Source organism: Lepidochelys kempii, chromosome 6 (assembly GCF_965140265.1).
Source record: "Lepidochelys kempii isolate rLepKem1 chromosome 6, rLepKem1.hap2, whole genome shotgun sequence".
Lineage (NCBI taxonomy): Eukaryota > Metazoa > Chordata > Testudines > Cheloniidae > Lepidochelys > Lepidochelys kempii.
Genome location: NC_133261.1, coordinates 84,086,509 through 84,108,721, shown reverse-complemented (window position 1 = coordinate 84,108,721; position 22,213 = coordinate 84,086,509). Strand labels below are relative to the sequence as shown.

At 41.4% G+C, this 22,213-nt stretch overlaps 1 protein-coding gene across 8 annotated transcripts in view; it reads left to right on the top strand.

Moving 5' to 3' along the window:
* STRN3 (striatin 3) overlaps positions 1–9,836 on the top strand; it is a 100,923-nt gene extending 91,087 nt beyond the window's left edge. For all 8 annotated transcript variants that reach the window (XM_073348945.1, XM_073348944.1, XM_073348943.1 and 5 more), the window contains 5 exons: positions 1,527–1,694; positions 2,172–2,312; positions 3,760–3,867; positions 6,777–6,863; positions 6,959–9,836. In XM_073348945.1, the coding sequence (XP_073205046.1) occupies positions 1,527–1,694; positions 2,172–2,312; positions 3,760–3,867; positions 6,777–6,863; positions 6,959–7,128 (674 nt within the window). In that variant the 3' untranslated portion in view covers positions 7,129–9,836. The remainder of the gene's footprint in view (positions 1–1,526; positions 1,695–2,171; positions 2,313–3,759; positions 3,868–6,776; positions 6,864–6,958) is intronic.
* The last annotated feature ends 12,377 nt before the right edge of the window (positions 9,837–22,213 follow it).

Sequence of the window (22,213 nt, the reverse complement as noted above, 5' to 3'; positions counted from 1 at the left end):
ATCATCCAGAATCATCTCTACAGGCTCATGCTGACATTGCATTATTGGTACTGTGTATGCGTGAATCATTGGTATCATCTATTGAACATCTGACTGCAAGATCTGGCACTCCCTTAATGAAACTCCTCAAGCCCAACCGGTGTGGGGCTCAGAAAAAAAACTGGGTCCATCTGTGAGCAGCCCTATGTTTAGGATGGAAGCATTGTTTTGGGAACCCTGAGTGAATTTTTCTTAAGGCTTGTCAGAAGGGTGCCAGCTAGAGGCAAGTTTTGTTAGATCTTTCTAGCTTCTTTCTGAATTATGTTTTAAAAGATTAATGTATCCCTGCCCCTCACTTTGTTCCTTCCCTCACTGTTCTTTTCTGCTTCCTCATAAATATATAAATAATGCTGCAGGGCCAGTCATGCCCAAAGCCTGATATGAAGGAATTTTAAAAATATATTGGAGAGGGAGGGGAAGAGGAAGGAAGGACATGTTTTCTTGGCACCACTCACCCCAAAGCAGAAAGGAAGCCTCCAAGAGTTCTTTTGTGTCATTTTTTTGGTGAGGAGACTGGCACAAGAATCCTAGAGCTGTCAGGTTTGTGAAAAGGGAGAGCCTGGTAAAAGCAGCTGCTAGAGCTCCGATCTTCTCTTCTCCCTCTCTCCCAGCTACAAACAAGGCCCATTTCAGCTTCTCTGCTCCCTATATCTGGCCATCCCTTTGAAGCATCACAGGAGCGGAGAAGAGCATCAGGCTGTGTCTGGCCAGCCCCTTCTGTCATCTTAAAAAAGAAAAATTGCCTTACTTATATCCATTTAATTCCATTTTACTCATTTGTCATTGCGAACAGCTGAGGTGCCTTCAGCTGTGGAAATTAATTTTAATGATACTATTGATTAAAGATGAAAGTGCCTGCTATCCACATCAATGAGTAACTGCTATCTAACTTTTCATCTGGTTGGCTCTGTAACTATGGAACTATTATTAAAATAGTAATTCTTTCTGTACATCAGAGTTCCAGGTGAATCATATCATTATTACAGATGTTATGAAAATGATTATTATTAATATGCTTTCAGTAAAGGACATGCGTGAAAACATTTACATTGATTTGTCTAAAATATTCATTGTACTAGCCCATTTTATTTTATAGAACACAGAGATTGAAATTAGGTTTCCAACCTCATCTACTGACTGACAACTAAATTAACACACACAATGTGTGAAATTACAAGTGTCTGCTTTGGATCCAATTTTAGTTTTTCATTACAGTTTAGTTCAGAATTCTGTAATCTCCCTTTTATTTTGGAGTGGTGGGTTTTTTGTTGTTTGGTTACTGGTTAGATTTTCTCTTACTGATTTCTACAGGATGTTACATGGTTATATAATCTATAGTGTATTAATCACTGACACTGGAAAATACCAACTGTGGTTTTTGAGTTTACCATAGGAATTATTTTGTACCTAGGTAAAAACAGAGTTTTTTAGTATTTCTCATCTTCAGGAAAAAGCTTTAACTTTGGAATTTTTTTTTTTCTTTCCAGAGCCAAACGTTCTAGCTGGCACATTAATTGCTCATACAGATGCCGTCTGGGGTCTTGCTTATAGTGGTATAAAGAATCATTTACTATCTTGCTCAGCAGATGGCACTATTAGATTATGGAATCCACCAGAAAAATTGCCCTGCATTTGCACTTACAATGGAGAAAAGGGTGAGTATGATGTTTGCGTTTTTTTTTAAAGGCATTTTTGTTTAAAAATTTGTGTGATAGGAAGGGGATGTTTGTTTCCTCAGTTTGCCCAAACCAAATATCAACTTACAGTATTTCTAGGACTAAAGGAAAACTCCTGGAACTCCAAGGAAATGCAGCTGTGATGAACCTCTGAAATGAAGCCTTCACTCCCTTCTACAGTCTGCCATCCTTCCTCTTCAGATGCTAGCTCTTTAAGTAGAACGAGTTCTGCACAAAGCTTAGCTGGTTTTGGCAATCTTACTTTTAAAAATGTCTTTATTGCTGATAATTAAGGTAGCTTTATTATTTCTTTTTGCAGCATTTTGTAAAAACTCTAAAAGGAGTTTCTTTGGTAATTACTGTAGAAGAAAAATAGGAAAGATCAATTAAACCTTTAAGGTAACTTAAGAGTTTTATTTCCCTATCTAATCTTTTTTTTTCTTTCTTTTCTATTAGAGCATGGAATACCTACATCAGTTGACTTTATAGGTTGTGATCCTGCTCATATGGTCACTTCTTTTAGCGCTGGCAACACAGTCATTTATGATTTAGAAACATCCCAATCACTGGTGATGCTCTCATCACAGATAGACTCTGGTAAGTTAATATGAATTAGTTTTGTCTCATATATGCAGTTTAGATGTGTGCTCTTTCAAAAGCTTCAAGAGCTTTGTTCCTCTTTTTTTCTGTATTGCACAATTTCACGTTTTAATTCTATTCTGACTTTTTCTTATTCTTTGATTGTCATGTGGAGATGTCAAATCATAGAAATAGGGGAGTAAATGAGGAAAAGTAACTTTCTTGGCAAAGGAAAAAATTTTCATCTTTGTAAAAAAGGGTTTGAGAGAATCTGGAATGATCTGAAGGATAAGTATGGCGATAATTCAGAAAGGGTTACAGAGATGCTGAAAGTGACAGAACCTTGCCAAAAAACTAAAAATGTAGCTAGTCTTTCAAGAACCAATTCCCTGAATTAAATATGAAGGAACAGAGTTCTAACTACATAGGCATTATGCATGAATATGTTAAATCCAGGCAATATGGTTCTAACACAAAAGAGAAAGTGTAGAATTCTGAATGTACTTTACAGAATCCATATGTCTTAATTGCTGACTCTCACTGTCCTCTAAACCAGGAGGTTGAGCACCAGGATCATATCCAGTGCTGAGAGTGCAGTAGAACATCAGTGTTGCCCTGTCATACGTGCCAGCATTTAAACCCCTTCTCTGTAAAATAAGGTTGAAAATCTAGTGTCATGAGAGGGCAATGTACTGCTTCATATGTAACAGCTCCGTTGGTCTAGTCTTTACCCTGATAGTATTTAATGGCTAGTATTAAGCACTTTGAGACAGCTAGATTATGAAAGAAACTATAGAGAACCATAGTCTGTGTAATATTGGCCTTGATACTAAGATAGGAGCCCATATAAAGGGAGGTACATACCTCTTTGATAGAGGATAAAAATTTAAATAGCTAAACATCAAAAAGGAAATCCAAAACTTCAGAGAAGTATTCTTTCACAAGGCGAATGATACACCAATGTATAGAAGAGACTATTTTAAAGACATTGTGTGTACCATTAAATAATTTAAGTAGAAATAAGACATTTGTGTAGTGCATAGAAAAAGAGAATCTAGTTAGTAGGTTAGGAGTCATAACTTGTCTTTTTTGTGCCCCTCTCCTCTCCCCCACCCCCATTACTACTACCATGAAATGCAAACCTAATCTCTTCACCCTCTCTCTAAAGTATCTTTCATACATGTAGCCCAATCACAAAAATTTTTATCTTCATAATACACTGATTAGAGTGCATGTGGATTAGTCCCTGCCCTGGAAAGCCAGAGCACATCACATGTATTTCTATCTTTCATTACATATTTTATTCTAAAATGTCTCAATAATTTTCCTGACGCATGAAGTTCCATCTGTTAGTTCACTGGTTATTTTTTAATATTGTGTTCTCTTGGGCAATATTATTATTTGCTGACTGTATTTTTACTATTTGTCCATCAAATATTTTACCTATAACTTTCTATCTTTTCAGGTTTGCAGTCAAGTAATCATATTAACAGGGTAGTAAGTCACCCTACTCTTCCTGTAACAATTACAGCTCATGAAGATAGACACATCAAGTTTTTTGACAATAAAACGGGTAAGGATACTAAAAACCTAGTGCATTAAGCTGAATAATGTTTAAAATAAACCTGGGTGGGTATCGGAGGGTCCTACCACACGCTACTTGTTGCAGAATCATAGCATAAATTTTTTGTTCCACTGTTACATGTTAGTGTAAAAGAAACATTCCCCTTACAGTAAGAAAATATCACTTTTCCAATATTGTCTTCATAACCTTCATCCGATAATCCTGCCTATACTTACTTGGATATAAGTGAAACATCACATTTTGCATTTTAGTCATCTTGTTGTAAATCCATAACTGACTGAAAATCTGAGGCCTTGTTAAAGGATTCGTTCTCAGCTGAAATGTGTGTGGGGGTGGGGGAAAATGAGCAAAATATTTGGATACTCATCCATAAGGCTAAGATTTAGTCATGGGTATTTTTAATAAAAGTCCTGGACAGGTCACGGGCAATAAACAAAAATTCACGGCCCGTGACCTGTCCAGGACTTATACTATAAATACCCCCAACTAAATAATAGGTGCTCTAAGGGCCCCAGGACACTGCTGCTGCTTGGGTGGTGGAGGTTGGGGTAGGCTCCAGAGTGGAGGACAGCCCAGGGCACTATGGCTACTCGGGGATGGACGGCAGCCCGGGATCTTTTTGGTTCACAGGCAAGCCAGTTAGCTTCCAGATTAGCCACTCCTGTGTCCCAGTCAGTCCCCTTACATTTCTCTCTTGGGGCTTCTGACCGTGCTTCAGCTTGCAGCAGAGCCAAGCAGCTCTCCTTGCAGATAGGCCTGAGCAACATGATGCAAGATTCCCATGGGCTTGTCAGCATTTCTGAGGCTGTGAGAAGGAGCTCTCTCAATTATTTACGAGGGACCTATCACTTTAGCCAGTGAGCGCCAGTACTAAGTCATCAGGGGAAAGCTGTTTTTTCTTTGTTGTTTTTGGGGGATATGATGAATTCCCTTTCTGTATTAGCTTCCCAGGTAGTGCTTTACTACTTTTCCCTGAATCTTGGCAGCTGCTTCTAAAAGCCAGTCTTTCTTGACCAAAAATGTCCCTTGTTAAATATCACAAATCCAAATTTCAATAAAGTAACTTCTCCTTTCATAAACAAGCAGATATCAGCCTAGAGCTACCCAAACTCTTTCCAAGTATGGCTGAAATGCAGTGGAGAGCCCAGGATTGCATTAGGAAGCTACATCTGAGGTAGTGAGAGAATATTTTCCCTTTGGCCCTCATGGGCTTTGATTACCATGGGTAATAGGTCCTCCCCATCATTGCTAAGTACTACTTTATAGAGTGCCTCCCCATTCCCTTTGCCTTATTCTTTTCCATACCCTGCCTCTCCCCAAAAATTAAACCTGTCATCTGTTTCTCTCCTGTCATCTCTTTCTCTCCTGTTAAAGATCAAGGTCATTACCTACAGACCTGTTGGAACAAGAAGTAATTTATTGTGGCCAAGGAGTTGATTGGGGCTGCTAGAGGCCCATTTTAGACTTAAAATGAGTTATCTGTTTTACAAGCTGGAAGCTCTGTAAAAGGAGATGAGATGAGAGAATGGATAGAAAAATGTAGACACAGCAACTGTGCTAGGGTATGTCACAAGATGTTCCTATACTGCAACAAAAAGATTGAGAATGGCTGTCCCCCCACGTACTCAGCATCTAACTGTTTGCCATATTTGGGGTCAGGAAGGAGTTGTTCCCCGGGTCAGATTAGTAGAGACTCTGGGGGTTTTTTGCCTTTCTCTGCAGCTTGAGGCATGGGTCACTTACTTGTTTGAACTAGAATAAATGGTGGATACTCTAACTTGAAATCTTCTAATCAAGATTTGAGAACATGGGTAACTCAGTCAGAGGTTACAGGCTTATTGCAGGAGTGGGTGGGTGAAGTTCTGTAGCTTGTGATGTGCAGGAGGTCAGATGATCATGATAGTCTAATGAATTTGAGTTTATTAGAGTACTAGCTTTCTGTTCTTTACAGCATCTGTCTGCTCTTCCACATTGTCCACCACATATTTATAAAACTTAATGTATATGTGAGGATGTATTTATTTGGGTTTAAATAAACATATTCCAAATGGTTATACCAAGCTTTTGATATCTTTGCCATCATTTTAAAAACAGAAGAGTGGTGCATTGCCTCCCTCTTGTTCCCATTTCCCATACATGTGTGTGTATATATAACCACCAAAAAAAAAATCATAAATCAAATCAAAACATTCACAAAAGAAAACCAGCCCCTTATGCCGTCCAAATTCCCAGGGCTAATTCCCCAGAGCCTGCCTTGAATTGGAAGCTGGAGACTAGCATAATGCCCCTCTGTTTTCCTTTTGTTTTTACTAGAATGTTCTCATTTGTGAAAAATTTGAACCATCTCTAATTACATCTTGTGTATTTGTTTTGCGGCAGTTGCAGTCACAATGGAAGTTATTTAATTCTAGCACACATGCATGTATACAAGTTGTGGTCATGAAAGGTCACGGTGATCATATTGAAACTGAAATTCCTCAATCTTCCTCATCCTGCCCTTCAATGGGCCTCAGTGATGACTTGTGGACACGTGTAACAGTGTAGTTGTCACCATGTCCACTTAGTCTTTGGTCGTCTTGTTATGATTGCCAATGAAAGTGCTAAACATTTTAGAGATATGGTGCATGTACTGTGAATATATCTACCTGAAAGTCGCCCAAGACCACCACCATGCTCTATATAGGCTGTGAAGCATCTTTCACATAGTTGTTAAAAATTATTAATAACAAGTAGTTAGAGTTTAAAGCTATATAAATGAATGTCAATTCCAGTATGGTTCTAACATATTTCATTTAAATCTATATTGTTTGCTACCTCATTAAATTGATTCCTTAATATAATTCTGTCGAAAAATATTAAGACATTTCCCGGGAATTGATACTTTATTTTGCTTTTAGGTAAAATGATCCATTCTATGGTTGCTCACTTGGATGCTGTCACAAGTCTAGCAGTAGATCCCAATGGAATCTATTTGATGTCTGGAAGTAAGTTTTAACTTTCTGTATTACCTACATATTTTGCTTTAATAAAATTTAAAGATATGAAAACCTAACTTTTTGTATCTTTCTTTTTAACCCAGGCCATGACTGTTCCATTAGATTATGGAATTTAGACAGCAAGACTTGTGTACAAGAAATAACAGCCCATAGGAAAAAGTTGGATGAGTCAATTTATGACGTAGCTTTTCATCCATCAAAAGCATATATTGCCAGTGCAGGAGCTGATGCCCTTGCCAAAGTGTTTGTGTGACACAACAAAACAAACCTGCACCATACTAGCAGGTCTGCTTGGACAAGAAAAGAGGGAATGCATCACTGCCATCAATGAAACGGCTACCAATAGGACACTACATCTGATCTGCCTGGACGAAGGCTGTATGTGGGGCAGGTTTTAAGTTGGTGAAAAGTCACTGCATCTTGAATAATGTCAGGCTTATTAATTTAACTGTAATTACTGTATTTTTTTTAAAAAAAGAAAACCAGTATTTGTAGCCTGGACTGAATATGAACTGAGCATATGTCTGTTCTTTAGGTGTCTTGAAGCAAACGTGGAGTCTGATCTTACAAAAGACTTTTTTATTTTGGACTCTGTGTGCTGCCTTAGGGTTAGGAATGTGGTGCTCTTGTGGGGGGGAAGTGAGCTCCAAGAGTAGCTTTCTTTTCATCTCTTAGTGATCTTCTGTTTATCAGTTGAATGCCACAGATCCCCTTTTAAACTTTTATTTTGCTTTAAAGAAAAGGAAATTTAACTTAAAATATTTTAGCATTAGTTGCACAAAATGTTTGGATAAAATTCTAGTTTTTATAAGTCTTTTTATATATTTAGCCTGTCACAACAGTGCTCAAGATTGTATTGATGATATTTTTTCTGCATTATAGAACCCTAAAACACAGAGATCTCACTGACCCGCTGCCGTGTAACCACAATCTTCCCTTCTTTTGCCTAATACAGCTCAGCTAAGTCCTTTCATTAAGGATGCTAATTCATCATCATCACATAACTGTCTTCATAAATGTAAAGACTGTAAAGAAGTATGTTTAAATGAAACACAGAGGGGTTGTAATACCCTCCCAGTGAACTCTTAAAAAAATTAATCTTGGCATCCTATCACTATGTGATATTTTGTACATCTTACTGTATTTACAAGTTTATTTATCAAGGATTACCCATCTTGCTCATGGCCTCTTGTTATTTATTTCACTTTTTGTTGGTCTTTATATCCTTTTATGTAGTGTGTTAAAGGGCCCTGTATATCTATTATGGCACTCTTTGAACAGTCTAAAATAGACTAAAAATGGGACATTTCATAGTTTTTAAAGTTACAAACCAAGATTATTTTTTCCGGTTAAGTATCTGGAGTGAAGTTGATTCCAGAAAAAACAATCTTGTTTCAGAACTTTTGGAGTGAAAAATGTTTATTTGCGTTTCAAATAGAATACAGAAGTAGTTGAATCAAGATTCATAAATCTGCTGTGTTTGGGCTAGTTATTCCCTGCTTTTATTTTTTTCAAATGTGCTTCAGTTTATGGTGTAACTAAAGATTTTGTTTGTGTAATGCATGATTAAGACAATGAAGTATTTTTTCTAGTCTTCCACAAAACTTTTCTGATCAGTTTGCGGGTTTTGATGAGTTTTGTAAGGTTTCTGTTTTACAAACTATGAATCAGCAAATTTTTAAGATTGTACCACGTAGCAAAAGTACAACAGTTGAAAAATAATGTATATAAAATGCATATAATAAATATTAAATGGTGTACCTGTATGTTACTGTTGGCTACATTATTTTGTGTTGCACAGTTTAAAGGTGACATTTTATTCTGCAAATTACTAAATTCAGAAATGTCTAAATTTTAGTGAAATTACATCTTTTTATGCTGTTTAAATAAACTTCATTGTTTTTAAAAACTGGTAATATTTATTGGGATATAAACAGATTTTTAGTTACTAGCAGCAACACCCCATATAAGAACATGTCTCCAAAGAGTGAAACTCATACTGCATTTTTAATAGTTTTTTTGTCTGAGAATAACTTGAAAATGACTCTCATACATTTTTAGAGCATTTTTGGAATTGTAATGATCATGCTCTTCAGTTATTTCAAGAGATGAAGTGATATGAACATGGGATTGGGGTCGAATAGATTCCCAGGTTTTATTCCCAACTCTGTCAACTGCCTCATGATGAATAAGCTAAATTTTTGTGCCCCAGTTTCACTCTCTGTAAAATGAGGTCTACTCATGTTTATAAAGTTCATCCTCCAGTGACGGAGGATGCACTGAAAGTGAAGTCGGCTTCTGTTAAAAGCAGACTAAAGCTGACATTGAGCCAATTTGCATGATGACTCTGTTTGCTGAAAATGTGTTAGCTGAACGGAAATTAAAAATGAATATTGCATTGCGGTCTGTAACTTTCTTTGTAATTATGCCTTGCCCAGATATAAATATGCTTTGAGGCCTTGGAAAATGTTCTTATAAGTGGTGACAGCTGTAGTTCCATGTGATCCATCCAATTTAGCAATAAGAAGGTAGATCTCTCCATCTCAAGTCAAGCAAATTGGATGAAAAACAAAAGAAAACTGATGTGCCCATGGAAGGCACAAAACGGTAATCATTCTGAAATTAATTTTGTTTTTAGGAGCAATATGGTGCAGTAAGTTATATTGTGTAGAAATGGGAGAACTTTGCTCATTACCATCAAGGTGAGGCTTTCAGTAGCTGCTTGTTTGGACACTAAGTTTCTTCTTTTAAAAAATTAGCTAATTTGCACTTCTTTTGTTCGTTTCAGTCTAAAATGTTCAGCTAATGAACAGTCAAGAGTGTGATTTGAATTTTATTGGAAATAATTTCGTGATCACCTTTTCTGAAGCTGAAAATTGTTTCTGGCAGCTTTTCCAGACTGCTGCATTTTAATGCTTAAATGAAATGTGATTGTTTATTAAACATTGCCATGCATAAACATTTACCTCATTTTCTATAATTGTATTAAAATTGAAATGGTAAAAAAACCTGTTTTTCTTAAGTTGAATCTTGTTGTTATGGTGTTTTTAGTGTCTTAACGTTATGTTGGATCAAATTATGTATCTTGGCTCCATTTACTGAATAATGACCTTACCTCTGGTATAGACTGTGTTATTTAATTGATTGCAGTGCCTAACATTAAAAATGCTATCAGTTTATTTAAATTACAGAACAGTTTATGGCATTGTCAATGGAACAAGTTGACACTGTGTGCTGCAGTAGACACTAATTAAAAACAAAATCTAAAATAAAATAAATCCTCTCCGGTTTGAAATGGGAGTACCATAAAGGACTGACTTGCTGGCATTTCTGCATCAGATGTCTTTCCGCTCCTGTTTCAAAGAATACATCTATTTCCATTCTCTCAGCATGCCTGTGTGTTGCAGGATCACCCCCCATCTTGCTGCTCGTTATAGGAACTGTGTTAAGCAGATGAATGGTACAGATTGTCCAGTATCATGTCTGATAGGCCAATATCAAATGCTTTGAAATGTGTTTTTGTTTTTTTTTTTTAAAAAAAAACCCCAATCAAGCAGTCAGCCACCTTCATTTGTGAAATCATAGGGGGAAATTTCTTCCTCGTTTCAGCTACTGATAATTGTATGCTCTGAGGTGTAGGGATTGACTACCCCTTGTCATTTTATCTTCATTGATGAACATGTGGTCTTACAAAATATCTGGTTTTGGATCTTTTGAAGCTTATCTTTATCGCTATTATCTTTTTGAATATTTTTATTTATTTTCCTCAGTAATACTTTGTGGCACATGCAATTCCGTAGGCTAACAATATGCTGTGTAGAAAGTACTCCTTTATTCACTGTAGATCTGTTTACTTCAAAATTCATAGTGCTGTCTTGCCCTATCCATTTGTTTTAGGTACATTTCTAACAGCAGTTGATTCCTAAACTGAGGTCCACGGAAAGCTGTCTGGTCACATAATGTTGGCTGCCTTCCTTATTTACAACTGCTGCATCACGTAAAAGGCAGTTAAAAATAAATACTTCCCTTGTGCAATCTATGTAGTTTAATGGGGATGTTAAGCGTTTCCAGTTAGGAAAGGAGATTGTCCACTTGATAGTGAACTGGAGATGAAGTTCATCGGAAAATCTTTCTCTAGTAATGTCTGATACAGCCTATGAAAATATGAACTTTATCATATTGTCTTACTCTTTTTTCCACAATAAATATTCAGTTTTTTACTCTCATCGAAGATCACTATCTATCATATCGCCACGTAGCAAACTTGATAGCAGAAACAGCCAGGGAAGAGCTGAGACAAGATGATTACCGTTAACACTGCCTTCCAGATGAGGATGAATGGAGGTATATTTTCCATATTCTGTATTCTCGACATTGATGCACAGACTGTGCATTTCCTTGAGCTGAAACTAACTCAGAACACACTGATAATATATATGAATAGTTCAGATTATTTTTTTAAACATAGATCATGTTGGTATTTGCTTCGCTGGCCACAGTGTGGCCCAGAGTAGGCATTTGGCCCCATCTAAATAATTGTCATCAGCAGATGTTCATATTGGTGATTTTTAACAGTAACAGCTCTTTACCCTTTCATCCTGTGTTTACCAGGATTCTGTAAAGTCCCTAAGATGAGCTTCACCCAAATCCGTCCAGATACAATTTGCACTCTCAATTAATTTATTTCTGGTTTTGATAAGGTGATTAGGGAATTAGGTAACTGTAACAAGTTTGGCTAATATAAAAATACGAGGAACAGCATTGTCTAGTCATGGCCAGGGCAGGAAGCTGTGCCTGACGCTGACAGTTAATCTGTTATCTTGGAGAAGTCACTTAACCTCCCTCTCAGTGCTTAACCTTAACCTCAGTGCTTTAGAATCTGCTGAAAGGCAGTAAGTTAAGTGTACACTATTAATGTTTACTCTTACAGCAGTAGTAGTGGTTTGCCTCAGTTACAATTTCCTTATTTTTCTATAACTATTTTAAACTAGTCTTCTTTGTATTGATAAATAAAGGACAATGATAAATAATTCCTGGAAGAGAAGCATTGTATAGTTGTGTTGGTGGTGATAACCTTTCAGGCCTGTAACTCCTTTTCAGTCCCAGACCCTGATTATTAGGTTGCCCTCTCTCCACTGTGGGAATATGCATTGCACCTTGAACTTAGTATTGATAAGACTCCCTCTGTTAAGGCCAGATCCAACAGTATATTCTAGCTACTTTGAACTACTCCAGGGCAACAAAAGTAGCCAGAACATGCTGGCATGTTAAGATTAGTTACTATGCATCTCTGGAGCAGCGCAAAGCAGCTGCAGCATACCGCGGAATATAGCCTGTAATATGCGATCATGCAACCAAATTCTTAAGGGCAGCAACAGTTGGGGAGAAAGGGCAAGTGATCCACGGATGAAAATACTGGTTTTGAGTGTGCACAGTCCACCCCCCTATACCATGCCATTGACTCATTTCAAGCAGTAGAATTACACCATGCAAGTTAACTGGGAAAGAATGAGTGATTATTACTGGTGTTACAATAACCTGACTTGACAGACCTGAGCTGTTGATTTGGCCTTATCTGTTAGTCTCTAATCCATGATAATTAATTGTAATTATTAACTTGGCTTAATTACCATCTATGGTTTTCAAATGTAGTCAATGTACAAATTTAAATGAGCTTCAGCAATGTGGAAACCTTGAAGAATATGGTGGCTCTTTAAAGGATCTTTTAAATTTATTTTATTCAAATTAAGTAATGGATTTACCTGTGAATTTTCAGAAAATTAATTCTGTACTCATAGCAAGTGTTACGAGTGTGAAATGGATGCATGGTATTCTTGGGACATGAAGTTGAATCCCTGCTTTAAAAGCAAAATTGCAATTGTACAGATACAACTAATTTTTGAATATTGAGAGAATACTGCGTGACTCTGAAATGGAACAATGGCTAATGATATGTGCTGAAGACCATTGTTGTGTGGGGCTAGGGCTCCTTCATATGAATTTTCTTTGCTGACTAGGAGCCCACACTATTTAAAGTGAATCGGAAGGATTAAGAAAATGGCCTCTGTTAACATTTCGGCGTTCTTTGGTTGCAAACTGGGTTAGTCATCAGAAAGATAATGAGAAAAGCCAACTGACTCTACTGTGACATCTAGTTGGTAGAACCATTCCTTATGTTACAGATTTGATGAAAAAATGGAATACTGTAAACTGGAAAACCTCAGCGGTTGTTTGTCTTCATCAAACCAATACGTTCCATTCTACTGTGAAAAGTTACTGGTCCCCTCATTAGTAGAAGAAATATTTGACTTGGTTGTTGATGGATGTTTACATTTAGAATTGTGTTTGACTTGGATAACCTGGTGAGGTTTTATAAATAAAAGGGGGAAAGTATCTATCTTATACTACTTTGATGGAAGATACTACTCCAATTGCCCAGTATAAAATAATATAACTTCTGGAGCTATGGCAATAAGTCACAATTTAAATAGTTTTAGATTGAAGGGGGGAAGATATGGCAGTCCATTTTGTGTGTGTGTAATCACTTTCTAATGAAATAGTGAATCTAATTTTTCTTCCTATGTTGTCCCCCCCCCCCTTTTTTTTTTTTTTTTTTTTTTTTTTTTTTTTACAGTTTTGGGCCTTCAGTGTTACCTAAACAATGTCTAAATTTGCTTACAATCCCTGATAACTTGTGCAATAATAAACCCTGCAACATTTATTATGAACAATCCAGTATGTAACCAATCTTGCAGTTCTTAAGCCAGCAAAACTCACATTAGTGTCTGGGTTTGTTTTTGTTTTTTTAACTTTGATTTCAGGATTGGACCCTTTATGAGCACACACACGTCCCATCTTATCTCAGCAGCAAAAAAGTTTGGTTGGACTAGGAGTATGCCAGGCTCCTGAGAAAAGAGGGCAATGCCATTTCAGAGCCATATAACTCCTCCCCCGTTCACAGTCCACAATCAGATTGTGCCAAGGTGCAAAGAGAAAAGGTGTCTCTGTTTCCCTTGACCACCAATTGGCCAGCCCAGTTGGGAGTTGATTGGTAATCATGACTTACCATGCACATGAATCCCTCCTTAGCATATGAGCAATGTGCCTCAGGTGGTATGTGACCAGGCTTCATCACTGAGTTTGGTCTACTGGTTCCTTCTGCTTGTAAGCAGTCCTGAACCCACACCCAGCTATCTTGTTACTGTTGTTCTGCCCTCTCTATCCTACCATTTAAGTATTTTTTTTAACTGTGCATTCAATGGAAGCATTTCTTCTACCCCCTTCCCCCCCACCCCCAAAGGAAACTGGCTACTTTCACTTGCTTCAGGAATTAAAACAGTTCAGTCTTACCTTGTTTTTACTCATGTAAACAGGAATTTCCTTTGTCTAGTCTACGGAGACATTGAAAAGAAGTATATTTCCCGTTGAAAGTGGTGTGTGAGATTGCCAATTTTGGAATGAGAGCCTCATGAGTGCTACAATTTATGGACTAAAGTCACAAATAGAAGAGGTATCACAAATGAAAGTTAGACTTCTTGTGTAAATTCTTGGAATGTAGACATGCCCAAATTTATACTGGAAGTTCAAAGAGTTGGTCGTGTTCAGTTATTAAAATCAAAGAAAAGTTCTGACATTGGATCTTCATTTCGAAAAGGACACATTTTTAACATTTAATTTTAACTCAATGAATTTGCTTCTGAATTCTTACCAAAATAATTTCATATTCTGAGAGGAGGATATGCTGTAAAAAAAAATTGAGGGGGAAGAGGATGTACACTTTTTCATACATAACAAAAAATGTTTAATACATAATAATGCTGATGCCAAATAAATTTGTTAGTCTCTAAGGGGCCACAAGCACTCCTTGTTATTTTTGCTGATGCAGACTAGCATAGCTACCACTCTGAAACCATTTACTGCGTTAACACTCTGCTCAAACTGACTCTATTCAGGCTTCTGGAAACATCTGGTTTACACTAGGCATGTTCAGAGATTTAATACAGGCACTAATACTGTCAGTGGTTCATCTTAGATTATTGATTAACAAGATGTCAGCTCAATCATTTTATTAAACACAGATAAATCCACACAACCAGTTTAATACATTATCAACCAATCTGGGGAACAGGATTGCAGCAAGTTTCAATTTGTTCCAAAGTATTAGCTTGACTTATATTTATATTCCCCATGTTTACAACAAGGAGTAATACCTCTTACTCCCTTTTTCTTATTGTAACGGGCTCTCTGCCAGTGGGGTCCTCCTTACGGCTGCATCTGAGGAATAGCTCCATCTGGTCTAAAGCCCCTTTTGTCCCTTGTTTGTGCTGCAACCCTTCTGACGCTTCAAGAGTTACAGGGCTTCCTCTGGGAATCAGGATACTCCTCATTCATGGATTGGTTCTCAGGCCAGATTACTATAGTTCTTCAAGCAATTCCTCATATTGATTCCAATTAGGCGTGCACGCACTGCGTGCACAACTGTCAAAGTTTTTCCCATAGCAGCACCCGTTGGGTTGGCTGTGGAGCCCCCGAGAGTGGCGCCTTTATGGCACTCAATTTATGATCCTGCCGAACCAGGCCCCCCTCAGTTCCTTCTTACCGCCCATGATGGTTGTTGGAACTGTGGCGTCTTGCTTAGCGAGTTTTCCACATTTCCCTAGCTTGTTTTATAGTTGTTATAACTTTTCTTTAGTTCTTGTAGTTTATTTTTGTTGGAGTTAGTAGCAGTTGGACTGGGGGGTTTACCCTCCATCCTGACCGCTTTTTCTTGGGAGGGCTTTCTGCCCAAGTCCAAAGGATTCAAACCCTGCAGGTCCTGCTCCAAGCCCATGCAAATGGGCGACCCCCACAACTCTTGTCTGAAGTGTCTGGGGGAGGCTCACCAAGCCTATTAGTGCAGGATTTGCAAGGGGTTTCATCCTAGGTCCAAAAAGGAGTGTGAATTCCTCCTTAAGCAGCTCCTTATGGAGGCGGTACTTAGACCTCAGCTTCCTTTGGCACGGCAGGACCCAGCACTGAGTTCTTCAGTGCGCAGCGCCCCGGCAGCAGTGGCGAAAGCAGCACCATGGATGGACTCTGGTGGAGACCTGCGGCACCGCTGTTCCCCAGCAGTGACACCAGTGGCATCAACCCGGCACTGCTCCCGCTCCCCAGCAGAGAAGAGGCACTAAAAGCAAGGGAGGAGTGTCTCTCCGTCCCTGAGACCCACTCCCCTGGAGCCAGCCAATGGGGCGTGTCCCAGAGAGGCCCACCCAGGGCCAAAGCCTGTGGAAGCAGCACCGTCAACTTTGGCCCCACAAGGGGGGCCATCAAGTCCGGTGCCATTGGATTTCCCAACCCACAGCACTGAGGAAATACAGCTGCCAGACACCTTTGTGGCCGCGAGGGACCTCATCTCTATGACAGCATCTTCATCGATCCGTGCCAAGCCTCTGGTACCACAGCGTATGGCACCATCTCGAGGCAAACCAGTGAAGGTCGAGTCCTGGCACCACTCCCCGTCATGGCGCTGGTCATAATCGCAGTGCCGATGTACTTCGCCGCCGCTCCAGTTTGCATCAGTGCTCCTGGTCACAATGCCGATCCGCTCGCTGGTTGCCTTTGAGGAGCAGGTCCTGGACCTGGATCCGGTCCTGGCGCCGCTCACCATCCCCACATAGCTCCAGGTCGTGGTACCATTCCAGGTCACAGCACCACTCCACGTTGCGGCACCGTTCCCCAGCCTTGCAGCACCTCTCCCTAGCTTTGCGGCATCGCTTGCCGGCTCAGCTCCACTCGGCGCCACCCTGGCCTTCGTGGTCCCAATCCTGTTCCTTGGGATTGGAGACAGGCTCTAAGTTCTCAGAGTGGGACTGGCACTGGTCAGGCCATGGCGCCCTGAAGTGGGGGCGGGGCCATGGCCGACGCAGTGGCAGGGACCAGCTCAGTGGCCATTCTGGACCCCGTGGGTGTACCACCCAGCCCAGGGCAACCAATCTAAAGGCTCCCAGTAGGCCGCCTCTGAACTGAGGGTGCTGGAGGCTTCAGCCAGTCAGCCCCACCCCTAGGGGTGCTGAGGAGGCACGTGCCCCCATGCCCCCTCTGAACCAATTCCAACTCCGGTTCCTGAACCAGAGGCGGACAGCAAAGCAGGTCATCGGGCTCCTGATGAACAGGAGGATCGGGAGGATCCTATTACGCCCTTGGCCTCTTCGTCGTCCTCCCCAGACGAGGCCATCACAGGCACTTCCGTATCCGGGCCACTTCCCATAGACAGCTGCACCCGCTGGGACATTCTGCCAAGACTATCTGGCAGACTCTGGCCTCCATCCCCCCTACAGCCAAGGGTGTGGAGAGAAAGTACTTGATGCCCTTGAAGGGGTACGAATGTCTCTTCATGCACCTGCAGCCCTGCTCTCCGGTGGTTGCGGCCGAGAATGAGAAAGAGAGGCTGGGGAAGCAGGCCCCAGCACCCAAATCCAAAGAGGCCATGTGACTGGACTTATTTGACTGCAAGGTGTATTCTATGGGGGCTCCAGCTCAGGATTGCCAACCAGTGGGCAATCCTAAACCGATATAACTTTAGCTCCTGGAATTCTATGTTCAAGTTCAAGGAGCTTGTGGCACCTGAGTCCAGGGAGGAGTTTGGGGCTATAGCAGAGGAGGGAAAGGCAGTGGTACAGACCTCTTTACAGGCCTCACTGGATGCCGCGGACTCGGCGGCATGTAACTTGTCCTCAGGAATTGCCATGAGGTCCACCTCTTGGTTACAAGCCTCGGGCTTACCGTCTGAGATTCAACAGACAATGCAGGACCTGCCCTTTGACGGGGCAGGCCTGTTCACAGAACAGACCGACTCTCGGCTGCATAGCCTAAAGGACTTGAGGGCGACCATGAAGTTCTTGGGTATGCACATCCCAGCAACCCAAAGGAAGGACTTCAAGCCTCAACAGCACTCCTACCCTCCTTGGCTGAGGCAGGGCTTTTACAAGTGGAGGGGAAGGAATGGCAGAAAAGCCTTCCAACCCCCTGTCTGGACAAGGCCGGGGCTCGACCGAACCATCGTCGGGTTCCAAGCAGGCCTTTGAAGGGACGCCCGAGGACAGCATACCAGACTTACCCCCGGATCCTTCCCCGCCCTTTTTGAATCATTTGTCCCACTTCTACTGTGCATGGTCCCAAATAACCTTGGACCGCTGGGTCCTCTGCATGGTGGAAGCAGGATACTCTCTCCAGTTCTGCTCCTACACCCTCCCACCGTCCTTCCCTGTCCCTTCTCACGAGCAACTCCTCATACCGGAGGTGCAGGTGCTCCTTGCCATGGGAGCGGTGGAGGAGGTTCTGCAGGAGCTAAGGGGCAAGGGGTTCTAGTCCCGATACTTCCTAATCCCCAAGGCCAAAGGGGGTATCAGACCCATTCTGGACCTGCGTGGGCTCAACAAATTCATGGTAAAGTTGAAGTTCCGCTTGATCTCCCTAGGCGCCATTATCCCCTCCCTGGATCCAGGAGGTTGTTGCCCTTGGCATGAAGGACGCGTACTTCCATATAGTGATTCATCTGGTGCACAGACGCTTCCTGCACTTTGTGGTCAACCACGAACATTACCAGTTCACGGCCCTTCCATTCAGCCTCTCAGCAGCCCCCCGAGTGTTCACCAAGTGCATGTCAGTCATGGCTGCCTTCCTCCTTCAACGGCAGGTGCAAGTATACCCCTTCCTTGACAATTGGCTGCTCAGGGGCCGCACCAGAGCACAGGTTCAGTCCCAACTCCACCTGGTCAGGTGTACGTTCAAACGGCTGGGTCTCCTCCTCAACGTGGGGAAGTCGACGTGGGAACTGACCCATAGAATAGAATTCATTGGGGCAATGTTAGACTCGTTAAGGCACGGGCCCTCCTACCGGAGTCCTGATTCCAAGCTATCACAGGCATCATTCAAAGCCTTCAGTAATTCCCAACCTCAGCAGTAAGAGGGTGCACAAGTCTCCTCAGCTACATGGTGTCTTGCACTTACATGACCCAGCACACCAGGCTCCTGCTCAGACGATTGCAGGCATGGTTCGCCTTGGTCTACTCCCCATGGCACCACAACTTGAATTCAGTGGTCACAGTGCTGGGACAGGTCCTTGCCTCCCTTCTCTGGTGGCTCAACCCCTGAGCAGTGTGCAGAGGAGTCCCCTTCCACAGCCTTCCTTGTCCCTGGTTACAGACGCGTCGGCTATGGGATGGGGGACACATCTGGGGAACCTTCAGACACAGGGCCTGTGGTCTCAGAACAAGCTCTCCCTTCATATCAACATCAGGGAGCTAATGGCGGTGCGCCTTGGTTGCCAAGCCTTCCAGGCCCAACAGCAAGGACGCTGCATAGCTGTTCAAATGGACAACACCACAGCCATGTTTTACATCCGCAAGCCGGGGGAGCCCGTTCCCCCCCCATGGCAGGAGGCCCTTCGACTGTGGGAGTTCTGCAGAGCCCACTCCAATCACCTGGAGGCATCCTTTCTCCCAGGAATTCAGAACACGCTGGCGGACCGCCTCAGCAGGTCCTTCCACACTCATGAGTGGTCTCTCTTACCACATGTCATACACCCCATCTTCCAAAGGTGGGGGTTTCCCCAGGTCGACCTGTTCGCCACCCGATGCAGCAGGAAGTGCCCATCGTTGTGCTCCCTCCAGGACTGCAGCCTGGGCTCCCTCACCGACGTATTCCTGTTACCCTGGAGAGGTCGCCTGCTCTACACCTTTCCTCCATTCCCTCTCATGCACAAAGTCCTGCTCAAGGTACGCAGGGAGGGGGTAAAGGTGATTCTGATAGCTCCATTGTTACACCACGCTGCTGGAGCTGTCGGTGGACATACCGATCACATTGCCTCTCCTCCCTGACCTACTCACTCAGGACCACAGTCGCCTCTGTCATCCCAACCTACAGTCCCTCCACCTCACAGCTTGGAAGCTTCATGGCTGAACCCCCTGGAGCTTCTGTGCTCAGATCAAGTAAGACAGGTCCTGCTAGGCAGCAGGAAGCCCTCCATTAGAGCCATGTATCTGGCGAAGTGGAAAATATTTTTGTGTTAGTGTGATCAGTGCCACACACCATCTTTCCTCCTTTCCCTCTTTAATCCTAGAAGTTAACTGCAGCCTTCTACACTGCTGCCTCATTCTGTCCACACTTCCTGGCCTCATACCAGTCCCATCTGCTCCTGCCCAGCTGCTCTTCCTCCTCAATCTGTGCTTGACAATCAGGCCTAACTTTTCTAGAGGTGTGACCTATCAGGTTACTTAAGCCCTTCTGAGCTACATTAACCTTTTCTTGGATCACCCTACCATACTTACCTAGTTTGATTTAAATACTATTCTGCATGTCAGTAGACTGTACGTAGTAGAGACATGAACTGTCTTGTACTAACACAATTTGTATACAACATTCCTTAACAGAATATATATCTTCTGAGAGATTCTGCCCATATGAACAAAGGCTGGAACAATTTAACTCCTAGTAATTTTGCACAATACCTTGTCCTTGTGTCAAATTTTACTCTGGGAAATTCAGTTTAAAGTTATACAACTGAGCATAAATACAAAATTGTCTAGAAATTATAATATTGCCTAACAATGTAGACACTTCCATACATGATACTGATCTTTATAACTAGCTTACTGGCTTGCCTTCTTTTTCTTTCTTTGTTTTGGCTACTTCTAAGTTAAGTGTCAGAAGAATTGAAGTAACATATGTAATTGATTAAATCATTTAAAATACTTTCTAAATGTCACTTAATTAGTATTATAATTTATTCAGTCCTGTCTGTATATTACTTGTTTTTGTTTCTCAGGACACAACTGCTAGCATAACTCACTCTAGGTTTTGATGATTTTAGCTTCAGCAAGGGCTGTTTGGACTTGGCAACTTTGGGTCTGATCCTGCTCGCATCAGTACAAATACTCCCTTAATTTGTTCCTTGTATAATTAAGCTTTCACCCCTTTAATTTCTCCTGTATAAACCAATATCTCTGGAATTCAAAGATATTTCAAATCTCAGATTTATCTGGTACCTTTAACTGTTTCTACATGTTTCAACTGTGACCTCATCTGCTATAAAGGTATTAACTTTTTTTTCTCGAGTCTGAACAGTGGTTTTATGTCTGTCACAGTCAAATTTCATTGTTGTATTTCTTGTTGGAAATGAAGTTTTTGTTCATGTGCTCACTAGTATGTGTGCTGCACAAGCCAGTCCTACTATTGATATATTTCTAAGATGTGTCAGGACTACAGCATATCCTTATTGTCACATTTAGCTTTCCCATCTGATCACTTCTCTTGGCCATTCTATTATGCTATGGTGGTTTGTTTGTTTTTTTGTTTGTTTTTTTTCAGGACATGGTCTGCCTGTTTGATAGGGTGTCAGAGAATTCCTGAAGTTCTTCACTTGTGAATTGGGTTAGTTGTTGGTAATGGAACCCCTTGTGTTCCATTCTTAGCAAATTGTGAGTTGCTAGTGGAACTACCATTTTGCTGCTAAAGTTTGTTCACTTTGAAATCTCCATGAGTTTAGAGTAGTAACTGATTAACAGTAAGTTTCTTTGCCTCAGTCAAATTTAGTTCTTTCCTACCTTTTGCCACAGTCTTCACTGAATTTCTCAACCCTGTGTTCTCTTTTCGTTTGTGATCTTTGGAAGAAATTGCACATCACTCAGGTTATCAACCCACTGCAGAACAAAATACTTTACCCTTGGCTTACATTTTTCAATACTCAGATTACTGATATATATTAGAGGCCAGCTCTGGCTTCACTGGGAGTTGTGTACTTCCCTAAGGGAGCAGTCTCTAAAAATACTATCTGGGCAGGATTCTCATGCCTGAGTCTCAGCCTCTTTTTGTGAAATTGGCAGAGATCTCCTAGTTTTCATGGTATGATCAAGGGTTTGAACCCTCCTCTCCCTCTTTAACCTTTCAGCTACAACAGTTTGCCCTCCTCTCCTCCCCCCATCTCCCCCCCCCCCCCCCCCATCTGAGGACTGGCTCTCCCGTTTCCAGCAAGTACGGGAGCATATCACCTTGGACAAATGGATGCTGGAAATAGTATCATTAAGCTATGCCATCCATTTGACCTCCCTCTCTTCTCATTCCCCTTCCTATCCCTCTTCAGGGACCCTTCTCACAAGTTCCTACTAAGACAGGAGCTAAACTCCCTTCTTCCTTTAGGAGCGATAGAGCTGGTCCATGCTCAGCACAGGGAAGAGGCTTCCTCATGCTGAAGAAAAGCAGAGGGTGGAAACCTATCTTAGATTGAAGACTCCTAAACAAATCTGTGAGGTCTCAAATGTTCAGGATGTTGATTGACAGCTATAATTCCTTCTCTAGAT